At 47.8% G+C, this 15,576-nt stretch overlaps 1 protein-coding gene across 1 annotated transcript in view; it reads right to left on the minus strand.

The window, feature by feature from the left end:
* The window catches only part of LOC104464898 (protein 4.1-like), a gene marked incomplete at its 5' end in the record, with an annotated part of 31,897 nt that extends 16,528 nt beyond the window's left edge, over positions 1 to 15,369 (minus strand). Inside the window, 12 exons of the mRNA XM_010077745.1 lie at positions 9 to 59; positions 1,814 to 1,993; positions 4,855 to 4,917; positions 5,883 to 5,939; positions 7,630 to 7,838; positions 9,298 to 9,399; positions 10,428 to 10,556; positions 11,849 to 11,965; positions 13,075 to 13,247; positions 13,592 to 13,689; positions 14,554 to 14,706; positions 15,238 to 15,369. Coding sequence (XP_010076047.1) covers positions 9 to 59; positions 1,814 to 1,993; positions 4,855 to 4,917; positions 5,883 to 5,939; positions 7,630 to 7,838; positions 9,298 to 9,399; positions 10,428 to 10,556; positions 11,849 to 11,965; positions 13,075 to 13,247; positions 13,592 to 13,689; positions 14,554 to 14,706; positions 15,238 to 15,369 — 1,464 coding nt within the window. The remainder of the gene's footprint in view (positions 1 to 8; positions 60 to 1,813; positions 1,994 to 4,854; positions 4,918 to 5,882; positions 5,940 to 7,629; positions 7,839 to 9,297; positions 9,400 to 10,427; positions 10,557 to 11,848; positions 11,966 to 13,074; positions 13,248 to 13,591; positions 13,690 to 14,553; positions 14,707 to 15,237) is intronic.
* Between the last annotated feature and the right edge of the window lie 207 nt (positions 15,370 to 15,576).

Raw genomic sequence — 15,576 nt, forward strand, 5'->3', positions numbered from 1 at the left:
AGCTTTACCTCAAGCCCACCAACCTGTCTCTCAGAAGATAGGACAGTGACTTTCTTGACCTGGACACACAAAGCGTGTTACGGTTCAGTTTCGTGCAATAAAACATTTTGGAACAGCAGAAAAGCAGCCCCGGGCACAACACCCTTTGGGCACCAGATATCCCCATGAACGGGAGAAACAGGATGGGTCTGCATCACGATTTACCACCTTTAAACACAGGCAGGGGGAGGAAAACCCTCTCCCTGGCAGTGCCTGGCCAAGATGCATTTCTGGAAGTTCTCAGCAGAACACATCCACCTCCACCTCAGAGGCAGAAGGCTTCAGAGAGGATCAGCTGAATTCCCAGAAATGCAAATCCAGGGCTGACACCAATCCTGGCGTCGCTGTGGACCGCTGCCCCATAGATGGGAAGAGCCCACACCATCCAGTTATTGTGGACAGGAGCCCCCCCAAGAGCTCACTGTGAGGTTACAATACAAGAAATTCTTCATAACAACCCAGAACATCACTCCTGAGCTGCAGGTGTGGAGCTCGAGAGCCCCTGCACATCCCTGAACCGCGTGGCACCGGGAGCAGAGCCCTGCATCGCTCTGCTGCCAAACTCCTGCAGAATTCACACCGAGACCCTGCAACCAAAGAGGACGGTCCATCCCTGTGATAAACACGGTAATTCCAATCACAACCCTCAGCCCTCATTTGTTCATTTTGGGGTTTTGTTTTCCTAGGTGGGAGAAGCAGCCCCAGAACTGCCATGGCTTTTCTCTGTGCTTTGAGGAGCCTGTAGTAACCTCAGCCGTTAAAACCCCTTGTACCTACAATAACCCTCCATCCACTGCCAGGTGATTTCTGTTTAACAAGTGTCTCCTTTGCAGAGGTTTGAAGATGAAATGCTCCCTTATCTGCAGCATTCTGGGCTAGAATTAAACCAGGAGAGGGTCTACGACTGCCGCCACGGCAGCTGGGGTGCGATTTTCCAGTTGTGATGGAAAACGGCACTCACTGTGTAAGAGCCCAATTACCACGGGCTGTAACTACAGCTTTACTCACAAGCTTCAAATCCCAGCCAGGTAACACCAACGTTAACCAGAGAAGCTGTTATCCCAGAAGAAACTAGTTGGCAGACAGATCTCTGCTGCTCCAACTCAGTTTCTTTGAAAAATTACCTTTTTTAAGGACATGAGCAGGGAGGCTGCGAATGTGTATGGCTACTAACAGACTGACACTGTTCCTGGAAGGAGAAATATTTCCATCCCGTACGAACAGCCCTGAGGAGTCTTCCTGAAGCCTCCACATCAGCACCTGCAGATCCTAATGCAGGACTAAACCCAATGACATACTGGATTAACTGGAGAATCAAGTGACTTTTGAAAATTTATGCCATCCTAGTGCTTCTCCACTGGGTTACCTGCAATATTAGCTCTGAAGTAATTCCCTTAGTTTAGGTGATTGGGGTTTTGGGTGTTTTTTTCCCCCACATTTTGGGGAGACCTATTCCCCAGCACCAGGAATAAGCCAATCCTCAAAACAGCCATGTGAAGTATACTCTGGATGAACGCAACGCTAGGAAAAGCAGCATCAAAACCAAGGGAAGAATTCCTACACTCTTTTCTAACAACAACAACAAAAAATTTATGTTTTTATAACACTAAAACTAAAGCATCCCTTCTCTCAGAGACCATTACACATGTTAAAAGTCAATTCTAACTATCAAATTCAATATAACCAAAAACTAAGGGGCGCTGTGGCTCAACCCTAGGTTGCAAAGCTGTCCCTTGGAAACTTCCAAACACCCACGCGCCACCGAGGTACTCACTCCATCCGCTCCCGTGGGAATCTGCCCGTTGACGTTGAGGGTTCGGAAAGGGGAGTGAGTGGACAAACGTTTGTCCCATTCACTCGGCCGAGGCTCCGGGACGGACTCCATAAAATTCTTCTTCAACTCACTGATGTTGGCGTGATGTTTCTTTATTTCTTCTTGGGTTTTATCTAGATCCTATTAGCAAAAGGACAGGATAAATGAAGAGACACGGAGACGAGCCCGGCGCTCGCCTAGGCTGCCGCATAGCAAAGCTGCGCTTAGCGGAGTTGTTGGCGATTTCCATCAGCTGCGCTCACATTGCAAACACACAAAGGGAAAGTCCTCTCTCCTCTTTCCTTTGGGTTTAACGGGGATAACTGCAACCGGCACGGAGCGGGGTCTCCTCCGGGAGCGGGACGTGCCACCGGTTCAGCTCAAGCTACGCCAAAAGAGATGACAGCTCAGGTGTAATCTCATGGGTTCTCCCCATCTGGGACGTTTTTAAATTGAAATAATATGTTTGTTTGGGTTATTTAATGAATGCCTTTAAATTGGGTGGGTTTGCTTGCTCTTCCCTCTGTTAGTCTGAATATTCACGGGTATAAATGCAATTAAGAAATTTAAGAAAATATTTAAGAAAATGTTTTCCCCATTTTATTTATTCTCTTCACACCTATTTCTCTTCCATCCTACCAGGAATTATCTTTGCTCCCCTTAGTACTTTTTTTCTCCCCTCTCATGTCATCTCATCCCTCCAGGAGCTACCCCGGGAGGTTTACAACTTCTGAAATGAAGATGAGATGACAGCTCTCTAAAAGCAACTGGAAAATTTACTTTCTGCCGGATCAATCAACTCTTGCTAAAATTCTTCAGCTGGAAAAAGATTTCTCATCTGTGGTGCCGGTTTACAGCATAACCGCACAGACTTCAAGGCACATCAGCTCTCTTTGACTTGTCTAGAGATAGCTTCTCCTTGCAAGCAAACCCGAGTTTGTAGAAAACGAAGCTTGGACACAAAATAGGCACAAGCCAAACAACAACTTTTCGGGACAGTGCCAAAAAGCAGCAAGCCTCACTCGTCAGAAAGGGGGAAATTCAGGTCAGTGAAAGCACCACGGGGAAATTTCACTATTTTGGGGCATTTCGTTGGAACTCAGCCCATAGATCTTAGGAGATGGGAGAGCAAACGCATCCCTAAAGGAGGTGTCAGCCCCCCCCAAATATCTGCATCCCGGCAGCTCCCCCAGGACACACCGGCCCCCAAATGCTTTATTAACATTTGCTCATTTTGGCACATTTCAGGGGGTAAAAAAACCAGTTTTGGCATCTGTCCTGGGTGAAAGCACAAAGCATGTGCCTGCTAGTTACAAAAAAAAAATAAAATTAAAAAAAAAAGCACAAATAAATCTGCTGAGGACTCCAAGGTCAAGCCCTGCCCAGGTCCAGGAGCCCTGCGGCTGCTCCGGGTTTGGAGAAGAGAGAAAAAAACCACCTTGGCCATCCACCACCACAAGAGCTGGTCCTGGGGGGTTTGCAGAGAAGCTAAAGCCACGAGGAGCTACATGGGGCCACAGTGGGTCTGGAGAGCATCGGGAGGAAGGAGCTGGCTAAGCGTGAACGCTTCTCCTCCTGTTCTGCCCTTTCTTGGAAGAACACGGAGCGTGGGTTATGGAGCACGGAGCGTTAAAAGGCTTTGAATAAAATCAAACTGCAGCTTCGGGAGGATGAGATCTGCTGGGAAAACATCTCGTCCGCCAAATGCATGGATTTAAAAAAAAAAAAAAAATAAAGGAATAAAGGGGGTGACCTGCTGGGGTCATCCCTTTTCTAGGGGAGGGCTGGAACACCTGCAACAGAACCGGTGGGAGGGCAGCGGAGAGGGAACGGGCTGGGGACCAGAGCCAAGTATTGCACTAATAGGAAAAAGGGGATTGGAAACAACAAAAAAAGCTCTGTTTGGGGTCAGAGAGATGGAGCTGCTGGAGTTGGGTGAAAGAAGGCGACAGGCATGATCTTCGCAGCGCTCCGGTGGCGGCCGAACCCTGTCCGTCGTGCCGCAGACCCTGCGCTCGTGGCTGAAAGCTCAAGTTGTAGCAGTCAAAAAAAAAAAAAAGAAATAATTAAAAAAAAACCACCCAAAAGCTGCAAAATTTTTCAAATTCAGGTTAGGAGAAGGCAGTTAGTACACTTCAACCTTCAAGAGATACCAAGAGGGAAACCCTACCAGCTGCTGGTGCTGCAAGTTGGAGTCGAAACACGTAACACAGAGTATCAGAAGCCACACAACGTCTTCCAGAATACAGTGTATTATCCAAAAAAATAAAATATATGATTGGCATGGTCTGTTCTGAGACTGTGCTTGGGCGAAAGCAAGTGTCCAGGGCTCCCAAAGCCAAAGGGAATGCTGTATGTGGAGTGTGAAATGGATTCTCACCCGCTCGCAACCCCCTGTGAGCATCGAGCCCCAAGGGGACCTGGCACCGACGCAGGATGGGGCCCGGGGCAGCGTTGAGGGTGCTGCAAGGCCAGCAAGCCTTGGAGAAAGGATCGCAACCTTGCAAGCATCGGTGCAACGCCGGCAGCAACATCCGAAAGGAGGACTCGAAGCAACAGGGATGTGGTGGTGGACTGGGTGCCACGGAGGTGACGCTTCACCTGCAGCTTCTCCTGGTTTTTGCATTTTCATATTCTGTCTTTTCCCCCAGGAAAATAATCTATTTCAAGCAAGGAGAAACTTGTACATGAGCCTCCCCGCTACGATTCACGCCCCTGTGAGCACCCAAGGGGTCCCAGAGCAGACCTGAGCTCTGCCAATCGTATATTTTGGGGAAGTATGAGAGAATGAAAGTCAGAAGAGGCAGAAGGAAGAATGCCTGCACATCGTCATGTTTACTGTCAGCATGCAAAAGCGTATTTAAAATTAAAAAAAAAAAAAAGTCTTTCATGCAACAGCATGCAAAAACAAAGGCAGCAGCAGAAGAGGAAGAAAAAAGTTCAGCGCAGATGCAGAAGGTCTAGGCAAACGCAACTGAAAAAAGCTTCAAGTTCATACAAACCTCCAACATTAAATTGCTATGCCTGATATAAATGTTTTCACCATCTAGCCTCTTTGATCTTTTCTGTGAAAATGAAAAGAAAAAGGGGAAACAAAAAAAAAGAAAAAAAGAAAAGCACAAAAAATTAAAATGTTGTTCTTGCGGGATCGACAAATTGGCAAATTAAAAAAGTGAACTCAAGGTCGGGAGCGCAGCGCTGTGCCAGCGTGGGGTGGGGACCAGCCCTGGGGCCACCACCGGGAAATGGGGGTTCTTGCTCATGGAGAATGGGGAAATGCAATGAGGCCTTTAAAGAGACAGCTCCCAGGGGGTCGGCGGCTTTTGCCGTAGTTTCTATCGCTCGCCACGACATGACAGTTCACCAGTTTTCTGGGGAAGCTTTGCGCAAAGCCACAATGTCGTATTCCTGCTAGTGATGTGCCCACCCCACGTGAGGCTGTACTGCCTGCTGTGACGTTTACAAGGTCTCACTGTGCACAGGAACCGTGCCTTAACCACCTTTCCCATCTTGGATATGTCCCCTGTTACTTAATCAATTAAGAAAAAAAATACACTTTTTTTTTTTTTGCATTTCTGGGATGCACACTATACAGTTTTCTGTGGTTTCTAACTCAATTCGTTACAGAAAAAGAGAGAAATTTAATAAATCAAACCAAGTGTGTTTCTCTCTAACATGCAAAATTTTAGCAGACTGTCTATGGGACAATTAAAGTCAAATATTTGATAGTTGCAGAATAAAAAACCCTCAAAACCCCAAGCACATGAAGAAACTGGAGCACTGTCTTTTTAAACAGGTTACAGATGCATGAATGATAATGGTGAATTTGTTGGGTGAAAGTGTAAAATGTCTAACCTTCCTCATTCTTATCAGTTCTTCCTCTTTTTCTGCAGGCTGCTGCTGTTGGGCAGTGATAAAAAAAAAAAAAAAGAGTTGTTGGTTCATTTAACTATGTGGAACCTCACTGTTTAACCTTAAAAAAAAAAAAAAAATAAAATGTGAGCAACCTAACTGAATTATTAGCACAAACCTGGGGCTGGTCACCATTCGTGGTGGGTACTGTGACCTCAATGTGCGCTTTCCTCACCTACATTTAAGAAATAAATCGGTAAAAACATTTCTTGTTAGTAGATTTGTTTCAAGAGCCCGTTTAGTTTCAAAACACAGCTGCATAAAGTTGGTTTTGAAATGCTGGGGGAACATGCAAAAACCAACATGCAGAGTCCTCCGGAAAGGGTTAATGACGCGGCAGCTCATTAGTTCACAGCACATTTACAATAATTCCTCCTGGAGAATTATTTGCATTGGAAAGCAGTGCTCTCCAGTGCTTCTGAAGAGGATCTCGAGTGAGCTTTGCCAGGCAATGCTTTCGGGTTTCAGCTGCGGGGGGATCTCCCAGGGAAATCCTCACCAGGAGCAACATGCTCACGTTAGCAGGGACCACCTCAAAACAGAACGTTATTTGTTATGCACAGGTATGACGTTCACAAACCAGTGGAGACCCCTCTATAAAATCAAACCTAACATCCCCAATGAAGTTCCTTACTGTCCACAAGCAGAGAGCCAACATTGTCTCAACACTTTAGGAAAGCGTTTTGGGGAAAGTGGATGGCCAAAGGCTCTGGAGGCGAAAGCATCGGTGGGGGTTAAAGGAAGGGATGCAGCTAGAAACAGGGTAAATTTGGCACGTTCAGATCTACAATTTCCTCCTACATCTACATTTAAAGAAAAAAAAAAATCTGTGTTTAAGCATTTAGGAAAAAATCCTGTAATACGTGAGATGGTACAAATATATTTTAATGCTGGGGAGGGTGAGCGGCTGAGCAGGAACAGCGTTACAGAACTGTGTGCCGTGATGCACACTCCGAAGTGTCAGCCTGAAGATCCCTTCAGCATTTTCCTTTAAAAATTCCTGGTCACACAGATCATGACATTTTTTAAAGCAACTGTCCTTCTTCCCCTCCACCTCCCAGCCTTAATTAACAGTGATCGCCCCTGGAGGATGTCCTGCGAGAGCCACTGTGTGATGTGTTACAGCAAAAACGTGGCTCCAGCAATGCTGAGAACAGCTAAATATCCAGAGGAATGGGAAAACTGTATCTCAAGGCAACACCTCTGCTGCAACATGGGAAGGGTTCAGCCAATAAGATCTGCAGAACATTAAGGAGACCGTATTATCAACTATAATTTTTCCCATTACGTTCACTTATGAGAACAACGCGCACAGATCAACACCAGCAGAGGTCTCGGGCATTTGTAGAAAACCCAAATAATGTTTAAAAAAAAAATTCATTTAAACACTAAACCCCCCAAGGTCTCAACAGTGCCATTCACAACTGCAGTTTCAGTCCAGTTTGTATTAACAGCTCCCCCAGGGAAAGCCTATCGACGTGAAAAACATTTGCACTCAGGCGCTGGGCTGCAGACCAGATCCCTATCATCGATTCACTGGAATCGCTCCTGCCGTCGTACCAGGAATCTGCAGAGACAGCCTAGGGAGGGCTGAGCCCTGAATTCAAGTCCCATGACCTCATGTGCAATTCCTGCCAGCTTTTTAATGCCGCATCCGTACGCTGCATTCTGTTTGACTGCAACCACCAAAACCCAGCCACCCCGGAGGGTCAGGGCTGGGATTCCCTGGGACCCAGACCCCCAAAGCTCACTCCCCCGCGACGCTTGGGCAAGGACTCAACCCCTCCCAGGCAGCGGGTGCACAGAGCTGCTGCTTCGAGGTGGTTTTTGGAGGCGATGCTCCAGCCGGGTCCCGTCTGACATACCTTTGATGCATCGGCCGGCTCCGGCTTCGCTTTCTCCGCTGGGATTTCTTCTCGCCTTATGTCAGGTTTCGCTCCTTCCTTTTCTACTTTAGAGACAGCGACATCTTTCAGGTCGGGCTTAGCTGGGACCGGTTCTGCAGCGTGGGTCTGAGCGATGGCCGGGGCAGAGGTGGGACGGGGACTCCTCTCGGGGGTTATCACGGCCACTGCTGGGATGGGGAGAGACACAGGGACAAGGTTCAGAGCAGGTAACGCTTTCAAAGCACCAGGCAAAGTCTTTCCAAATTACAGTGCTGTTGTTTAAAAAGAAAAGGAGGAGAGAAGGGGAAAAAAAAGGGAAAAGAAACAAAGATGTTGAGCAAAGCAGCTTGTGCGCTTAGTACGGGAAAGTTGAGATTATTTTCCTTATGGTTTAAATAAAATAAAGCAAAATAAAAACCCACACCAGATGGTTTACAAAAAGCAAGCTTGCACTCTGCAGAGAAGCCACACCAGAAAGGCAAAGCTATTTTTGACACTGTGCCACTGATTTCTGGGTCCTACACACAACAGACACAGAAGTCCACCCAATGCAGCCGTTAAAACAGAAACACTTGGAACTGGGGGGAGTTCTTGATGCGTTGGCATCTCCTCAACCAGAAACGGATGGTTTCTGGAAGGGCAACACAGGCTTTCCCCCACCTCCCCAATCTTTTCAGCAATTCAGACAAAAAAGCACTCAACAGGCACTGCTCTCTACAACTGCACAGCAGCTTCCAGGTGGGTTTCAAAGCCGACAGAGGCTGCGGGTCCGCGATGGGTGATGCCAGCATCTCCAGATCAGCGCAGAAATGAATGGCATGCTGCCCAAAAACCACTTTCCAGAGGATGACACCCTTAAATACCAGCACCAGGTACACACAAAATCAACTTTCTCCTCTTTCCTTCCATTCCTGATTTCCCAGACAGTTCCCGGTCCCGGAAAAGCCTGATACCTCCAAAATATTCAAGCCAATACTGTGCGACAAAGCAAGCCCAAATTAATTCTCTGTGCGTAAGTATAGACACAATTGGCTATTTAGCTCTCCTGTTTTTATGGCCATTCCACTGAAAATACACCTAGTCACCCAAATAATTCCTTTGACACGGTCTCAGATTCCTACAGACAAAGTTTATGCAGAAGGGTCACACTGGGTAATTCACCCCAGGCAACACCAGGTTACTGGCGTCCGTCCAGCCAGTCAAAGCCACTGGAAAATTTGGCATTAAAAAATAAATTGTAACTTTAAAGTAACTCCTTAGTAAGAATTCCTGGGTTTTTACTGTAAAGATAACTGCATCTCATCTGTGCGTACAGAATAAAGCATCCATGTGGCCAAAAACATACAAGATGGAGGGGCAAAAAAAATTATTTTCCAGAGACTGGAATTCTAGTTCTAAGACAAACTCCTAGACAACACGTCTGGCTGAAAATCCACCCTAGAACCCCAAACCACCACCACATCTGCCCCCTCTGTGAGTCAGACGTTGCGTTATCCTTTCGGAAGGAGAACCGGTGCCGTGTCCCAGTGTTTTTTATGCCACGGAAGCAGTGACAGCCACTGGGGAGGTTTATCCAAAGAGACGGTGGGATGGCAGGACAGTTGGGATAAGGAGGATGCTGGGGGTGCAAAGCCGTCGCGATGGTACCCAACTCCTTCGGGACCAGCTCTAGTTCTCCCATCATCACCATTTCTGCCTCCTCATCCTCTTCAGTTGGGCTTATCTCACCATGGCCAAGAGCACATTTGGCTAAAAAAGTGCCACCTCGAAAACGAAGCAGCACAGGACACACTGCCATCAGTCAATCTGCACGGCCAGCTCTCTTTGGGGACTCTTGCTTCTCTTACAGCACTTCTGAGCACCAAAGCACGCACGAAAATCAACGGATACCAAGCCTTCCCTTTGCTGTTCAACGATGAGCTCTGTGCTGTCCAGGACTGTGTTATTTCAGTCCCATTGTCTCGACCTTTGGGTGTTTTCACACATAATGATTTAAACACACTAAAAAGCATTGCTCCAAAATACGAGATATAAAATAGCATCACCCTGGCCAAGAAAACAGTCTCTACTGGGAACAAAAATGCCAAGAGGAGGAAAAAGTGCAGGAGGTGGATGAGACGAAGGGGCAGCTGCTGCGTGGGTCCGACACTGCCTGACGGCCGCCCTGCTGCAGCACATCCCATGGAACATCTTCGAGTCTGAGCACAGAGGCTGGGTTTAGTGCTTTTCATAATAATGAAAACAGGTGAAGTCCACAGCTATCTCCCTCCACGGCTTCAACCTCCTCTTCCTGCAAAAACTAACCAGCTCTGCTTTTAATTACGATTAGCACGGATCTGTCTGCAGCAGCGAAGATGCTCTGAAACCTCTCCGCAGCTAGGGAAGCAGCAGGCTCTCCGGCGAAGAAATAAAGCAGAGTGTAGCTGATCTCCCGCAGTCCTGGAGCGCACAACCTGATCTTCAGGCACTGCAGATTCCTACAGCTCAGGGGAACGAACCTCACAAGAAGGGACAGTGACAGAGGAGCGTGAAGAGGCCACGGCCCACTCACTTCAACACGCATGGACACGGCCAAGCCGCAGCACCTCCTCGCCTCACCCCGCTAAAGCAGCGCTCGCGTATTGCAGCTCACTCGCAAAGCCGGGTGTGATTTTAATGGCAATGAACACCACTGCAAACGATGTCAGCTCTGTCCTATGGCACCGCATCACTCCAACCCAGCAGGTCATGGCACGGGCGGCCGCGGGAGCCGATGGCAAATGCCGCTGTGGCTGTACCTGACCGCGTCCACAGCGGCTCCGGTAACTTTGGCTTGGGAACGGGAACCTTAACCACCTCTACCTTCTCCTCCTCCTCTTCCTCCTCTGCAATGGGTTTCATTTCAAAAGTTTCAAGAGGGTGTTTGGCTAGAAAAAGGTTTGCAGGCGTTAACAGAGTGGAGACACACGACGGTCGCCGCAGGAGAGGAAAGAGCAAGAGGAGATCCCTCTCCAAGGCAGCGACTGAGAAAAGCAAGGAGGTTTTTAAAACCAGGGAGATTAATAGTAATTTTCCACGATGCAATTGCAGGTCAGTCTTTCTAGCACTGCCAGGGCCAGCAGTGTATTGGATGATGGGGAAAAAAACAGAAATAAGCTTTGCAGGGTTCCTGCCCAGGCAGGGATAACAGCTCTTGAGTGCGGCACTAGGACAGGCTCTACCGGCAAAGTCTGGGGAGGCGCAGGTGCTGGCTGGGAAAATCCAAGAAAAACACACCCAGGCTCCTCTAGATAAAAACCTATATAAGAACTAGCAGCTTTAATTAAATGTACATGAGTGATCAACTTCAAATCTAAAAATTAAGAACATACAGTCACCTATCCTGGTGTCTCAAATGCTAATTCTCCACCTTCTGTTTTTACAGCATCAGGCTTTCCCTGCCAGGCGATGCTGACTAGTGGTGGGGAGACAGTCTGCCACGTCACTTTATGAAAGCGTGGTCTAGATTTCATACCAGGAAAGCAGTGATATCAAAAGCATGCTGTAAAAAAAAAATAAAAAATCAGGGTGGAAGGAGGGAAGTGGAGCGGTAAACAATGCATTTGCATAGGAATTATCTCCAGCCCTAATGCACCACAGGCATTTGCTGTTTAAGCGACAGACTGCAAATATTTGACAACACCGCTGCTGTGATACACTGATTAGTATTCGAATATGCTGTTGTACCTACACACCTCTTAAGGGCATTAATATTTATTAAAGGTACTTATCTTAAAAGAAATAGAAGCTCCATGTAGCAAAATGGGCGGCATTTCCCAAACCACCAAAAAAACCCAGAATAGGCTTAAAAAATGGAAAGCGGGTCCTGGGATGAAGAATTGCAGAAGCTTTACAAGAAGTTTCAAGATCAAACTTTAAAGTTTTCTAATCCACATTTACAGAAACACCCAAATTTAATAAGGAGACAGTTCTCAAGTGCCAGCACATCCTAAACTTTTCCCCCACCTCTCCGCAAGAATTACAGACTAACGAGGTGCGAGGTGGAAATTTAACGAGTCTCCCAGAGCCGGGGCTCTGTCTGTCCTCTGACTGCGAAACTCTTCTTGCAAAGTAACGAAAAAAAGAAAGCCGCCAGATTTGGTGAAACATTGTCAGGAAGAAGCATGTAAAGGAGAGGAAAGGCGCTGCAGGAGAGTTGTAGCCACCACCACAGCTATACCTGGCTTCTCTCGGATCTGATCCACGGGTTTTGGTTCAGGAACCTCAACCACCACCACCTCCTCCTGCTTCTCTTCCTCTACGGCTCTGAACTCAACTTTTTGAGGCGCACGTTTAGCTGAGGAAACGGGGCACATGTTAACGACTGCCCACACAGCGGACAGAAAAAGGCTGCAGGCTTCAATGGGGACAGAAGCGTTACATTCATGGGCTGCTCTTTTCCAAGCTTGGACATCAGGAAGCGGGATTGCAGCAGGGATTTCTCTACTCCTCTGGGGCAGTTAATAGTCTGCGAGGCATGGCCAATGGGCAAACAACAGCGCTGGTCCCCTCGCCTCCATGCACCATGCCTGGGCATCCTCGCACAGCCAGGCTGCGGACGAGCCGGCGTTTTGCTTTGCCGTGGTACGGAGCTCAAAGCAAGGAGCTCTTCCCCTCCCAGCTCCGAGGCATGAAGCCCAGGCTTGGGGTGTCGCTGAGCCCCTAAACCCCGGCCAGGCACAGGGGCAGCCCGGCTGCTGCTGGCCACGGGGCGCTGGGGCAGCCCTGTTCCCTCCTGGGTTGCAGCAGGAGCTCAGGGCTCAAAGCAACGCTGCTCCTGCTCCGTGCCCTTGGTGCAAAGGGACGCTCCCCTTTCCCTGGATCTGAATGTTACAAGCACCCCATGATCCAGACCAAGGGGGGGCAATCTTGGGCACTCCCCCTTCCACGCCTGACCTCCAGCCTGCTGCTGCCTGGGACGAGCCCACCACACTGATAGGGGACAAACTTCAAATTAGCATCCCTCTAACAGAGGCTCAAAAAGTTTCAGTTGTGGCAAAAAATCTCTCCCTCAAGGAAAACTATATCATTTAAGAAGCTCCGTTAAACAAAACAAATCCTAGAGTAGCTGAATTCCTGCTTTGCTAAAAGGAAAATGCATTGAGATTGAATCTTTACAACCAGAACTTTGCCGTAAGCCTTCAGCTCCCACCTGCATCCTTTTTGTCCGTCAGCTCTTGCTAGTACTACTATCGGTTTCCATTTTATCTCCAGGTGTTCTATTAAAGCAAGAAGTTATGGTTTTTTGGGGTTTTTTTCGGTTGGGGTTTTTTTTTTGTTTTGGTTTTGGGTTTTTTTTGTTTTTTTGGTTTTTTTTTAAAGCAGGGAATTTAGGTGGCATTTAAGGAGTATTTCAGCATCCTGCAGAACCCAGCCATGAAGAGGGATGAGGCAGCAGACACTCACCTCCATCGAGGCTCCTGGAGGCTCGCTTACTTGCCGTCCGCTCGAACTGGGGAGCGGGTCGGTCGATCAAGGCACTCGCCTGCCTCGTCTGCGCCTGCGTCCGCCCGCTGTAGCGGAACTTGGAGCCCAGCGCCAGGAACCTGCTCTTCGGGATGGCCTCGGTGGAAGTCAGCCTGAAAACCACACACACAATTTAAAAAATCATACCTCCAGATCCAAGGCACAGCAGGTAAAGAGCAATTAAAATATAAATTAAAGAAGTTTCTGCATACTCTTGATTAACAACATACGCAAACAATAAGCCCCACATCTACATAAGCTGGAAGATTTCTGTCTTATTTATCTTATGAAGCGGAAGCTGCCTAGAAATTTATTGCAATATAAATACTTAATGTCTCTGCAACCATTTCACTCCAAATTTCATGAAAAACCGAGGAACGCAGAAGGAGTGCTCATTTTCACCAGCTAATCTAAGCCATTAGTCATTCAAGGCGAGCCTACCATTTAGAAAACCCACCTGAAAAACGTGTGATGTTCAACACACACTTTCCACAGCTTCTTCGCTGCCCGGTAACTTGGTAGCTTGAACCCAATTGTACTTTCATACTGCTCTTGCTGTGGAAAACACAAGTTATTTAGGTAAAGCAAGAAATAAATAAGGCAGGAGTCCGGTCCCCAGACCATCACCCTTGCTCTGCAGCACAAGCTGTCAGTCCAGCCCAAGAGCGGCTGAACTCACTCCGTGATGTGCGGGAGGAGCTCGGGTCTGAGAAAAAACAGGGCTTGCACACAAGCCCAGGCATCTCTCAGGACGCACTGGAATTTGCAGAGGAGCGTGCTGCTGAGGGTTTTGCAGCCATCAAGCTCATTTATTCCCTGTGATGCTGTGGGATGGAGTTGAAAATTGACCTCTCTGCCACGCTGAGTCATGGCAGCCGAAGCAAGAGGAAGAAAGGGAGGAACAAAGAGGCAGAACCCCGTTACAGCCCCTCTCCCCACTAGGTTTCCAGCAGCCAGGCTGCTGCGGGGATCTCCCCGTTCACGAGAGGCAGCGTCAGGTCCTGCTGCAGGCTGAATGAAAGGATATGTGTCTGTATTTTCTTTTGTAGTATTTTGTTTTTTCAAGCGAGACAGAGAGCCTTTGTCTTGCCCAGTTTCCCAAAAAGGAGTTAAAAGTCTTTTCCCAGTTTCAACTGTGAACTTCCCACCGCGTTCCTCTGGATGCTGGGAATACCACGCGGTGCCAGGAGATGGTGCTGGATGACACGTTGTGTAAACTGTCACCCGCTGTTTATGGCTCCAGCAAGGTCAGCAGGCTCTGTCTGAACTTAACACCAAGCCAAGACCAGAAACCCAACAGAGTGTAAAATGCCCGTTCAGAGAAAATCTTGCTCCCTACCCCACTCTGTTTTAGTGAAGCATATACATTGATCAGAAAGCAATTAAAGAAGTCATGAGCACAAAGATGTCAGAACATACCTCCCCTGGCCGAATCTTAATAAAGAAGCTGCTGCGTTTGTAGGAAATCTTCAGGACTTTGGGCCAAGGGAAGCGGTTGATTCTCAGTTTATCTTTGTAAACAAGAAGGCCACTGGAACAGACTCCCAGAGTGATATCCACTCCTTCCAAGTCCTGGGAAAGCAGATGAGGATTTAAGCAGTGTCAGAGTTAGAATTTCAGGTCTGTCCTCCAAATTACCCCCTTGGTTTTCCCCCCAAGGGTCTCCCAAACTCCCCCCGACCCAGACCTCAGCTTCCAGCTCCCTACACAGCCAGGGTCAGGCTTTTCCTTCACGTGTCTCCTCACATCCTCCTCCCTCCTGCAGATCCCTCCTGCGATGCTGTTTGCTCCCAGGGCTGGTCTAGACTCTATCCTGCCTTTCTCTGAGCTCACCTGGCAGGGTCAGAGCCTTATTCTGTGTTCCTCAGAGCAAGGACCTGTCTACATCAGAAGCTTTGTAAAGCTTCCTGTAATATATAAATAATAATCGGGAAGAATCCCTTCTTTTACAACACTCCCAACAGTGCTCAAGGGCATTTCTGTTGTGTGGCTGTGTTTCTGTACCAGTAGAGCCTCCTGAAATAGGTGAACTGTCTCCTGCCAGGGAAGGATACCCAAATTACCAACCCCACAGGCAGGTGCACGCACGCTCCTCCTTCTCACCTTCGCTTGGTGCAGGTCGACTCCATACATAGACAGCTTTTTTGCATTCTCAAGAAATTCCAAGTCTGCTTGAGCTGGAGTCATGGATCTGGGGAAAGAGAGAGAAAGGGCTTGGTGTTCCCATAACTGGTGCTTTTAGGAGGGGACAGATCAGGCTTCACAATACAATTTACTTGTTAGATCTTCTTTTGCTTTCAATACAAACAAATTTGTGAGCAGATGATGAATTATAAAATTTCTCTGAATGCACAAATTTGTGTTTTGAGCCATCCTCATGAAACACATGCACCTTATTTCTGCGGAGCTGTACAGACCCCAGACAAGAAAGCGAGTTAGACG

The sequence above is a fragment of the Pterocles gutturalis genome, unplaced genomic scaffold, assembly GCF_000699245.1.
Source record: "Pterocles gutturalis isolate BGI_N339 unplaced genomic scaffold, ASM69924v1 scaffold9963, whole genome shotgun sequence".
Classification (NCBI taxonomy): Eukaryota; Metazoa; Chordata; class Aves; order Pterocliformes; family Pteroclidae; genus Pterocles; species Pterocles gutturalis.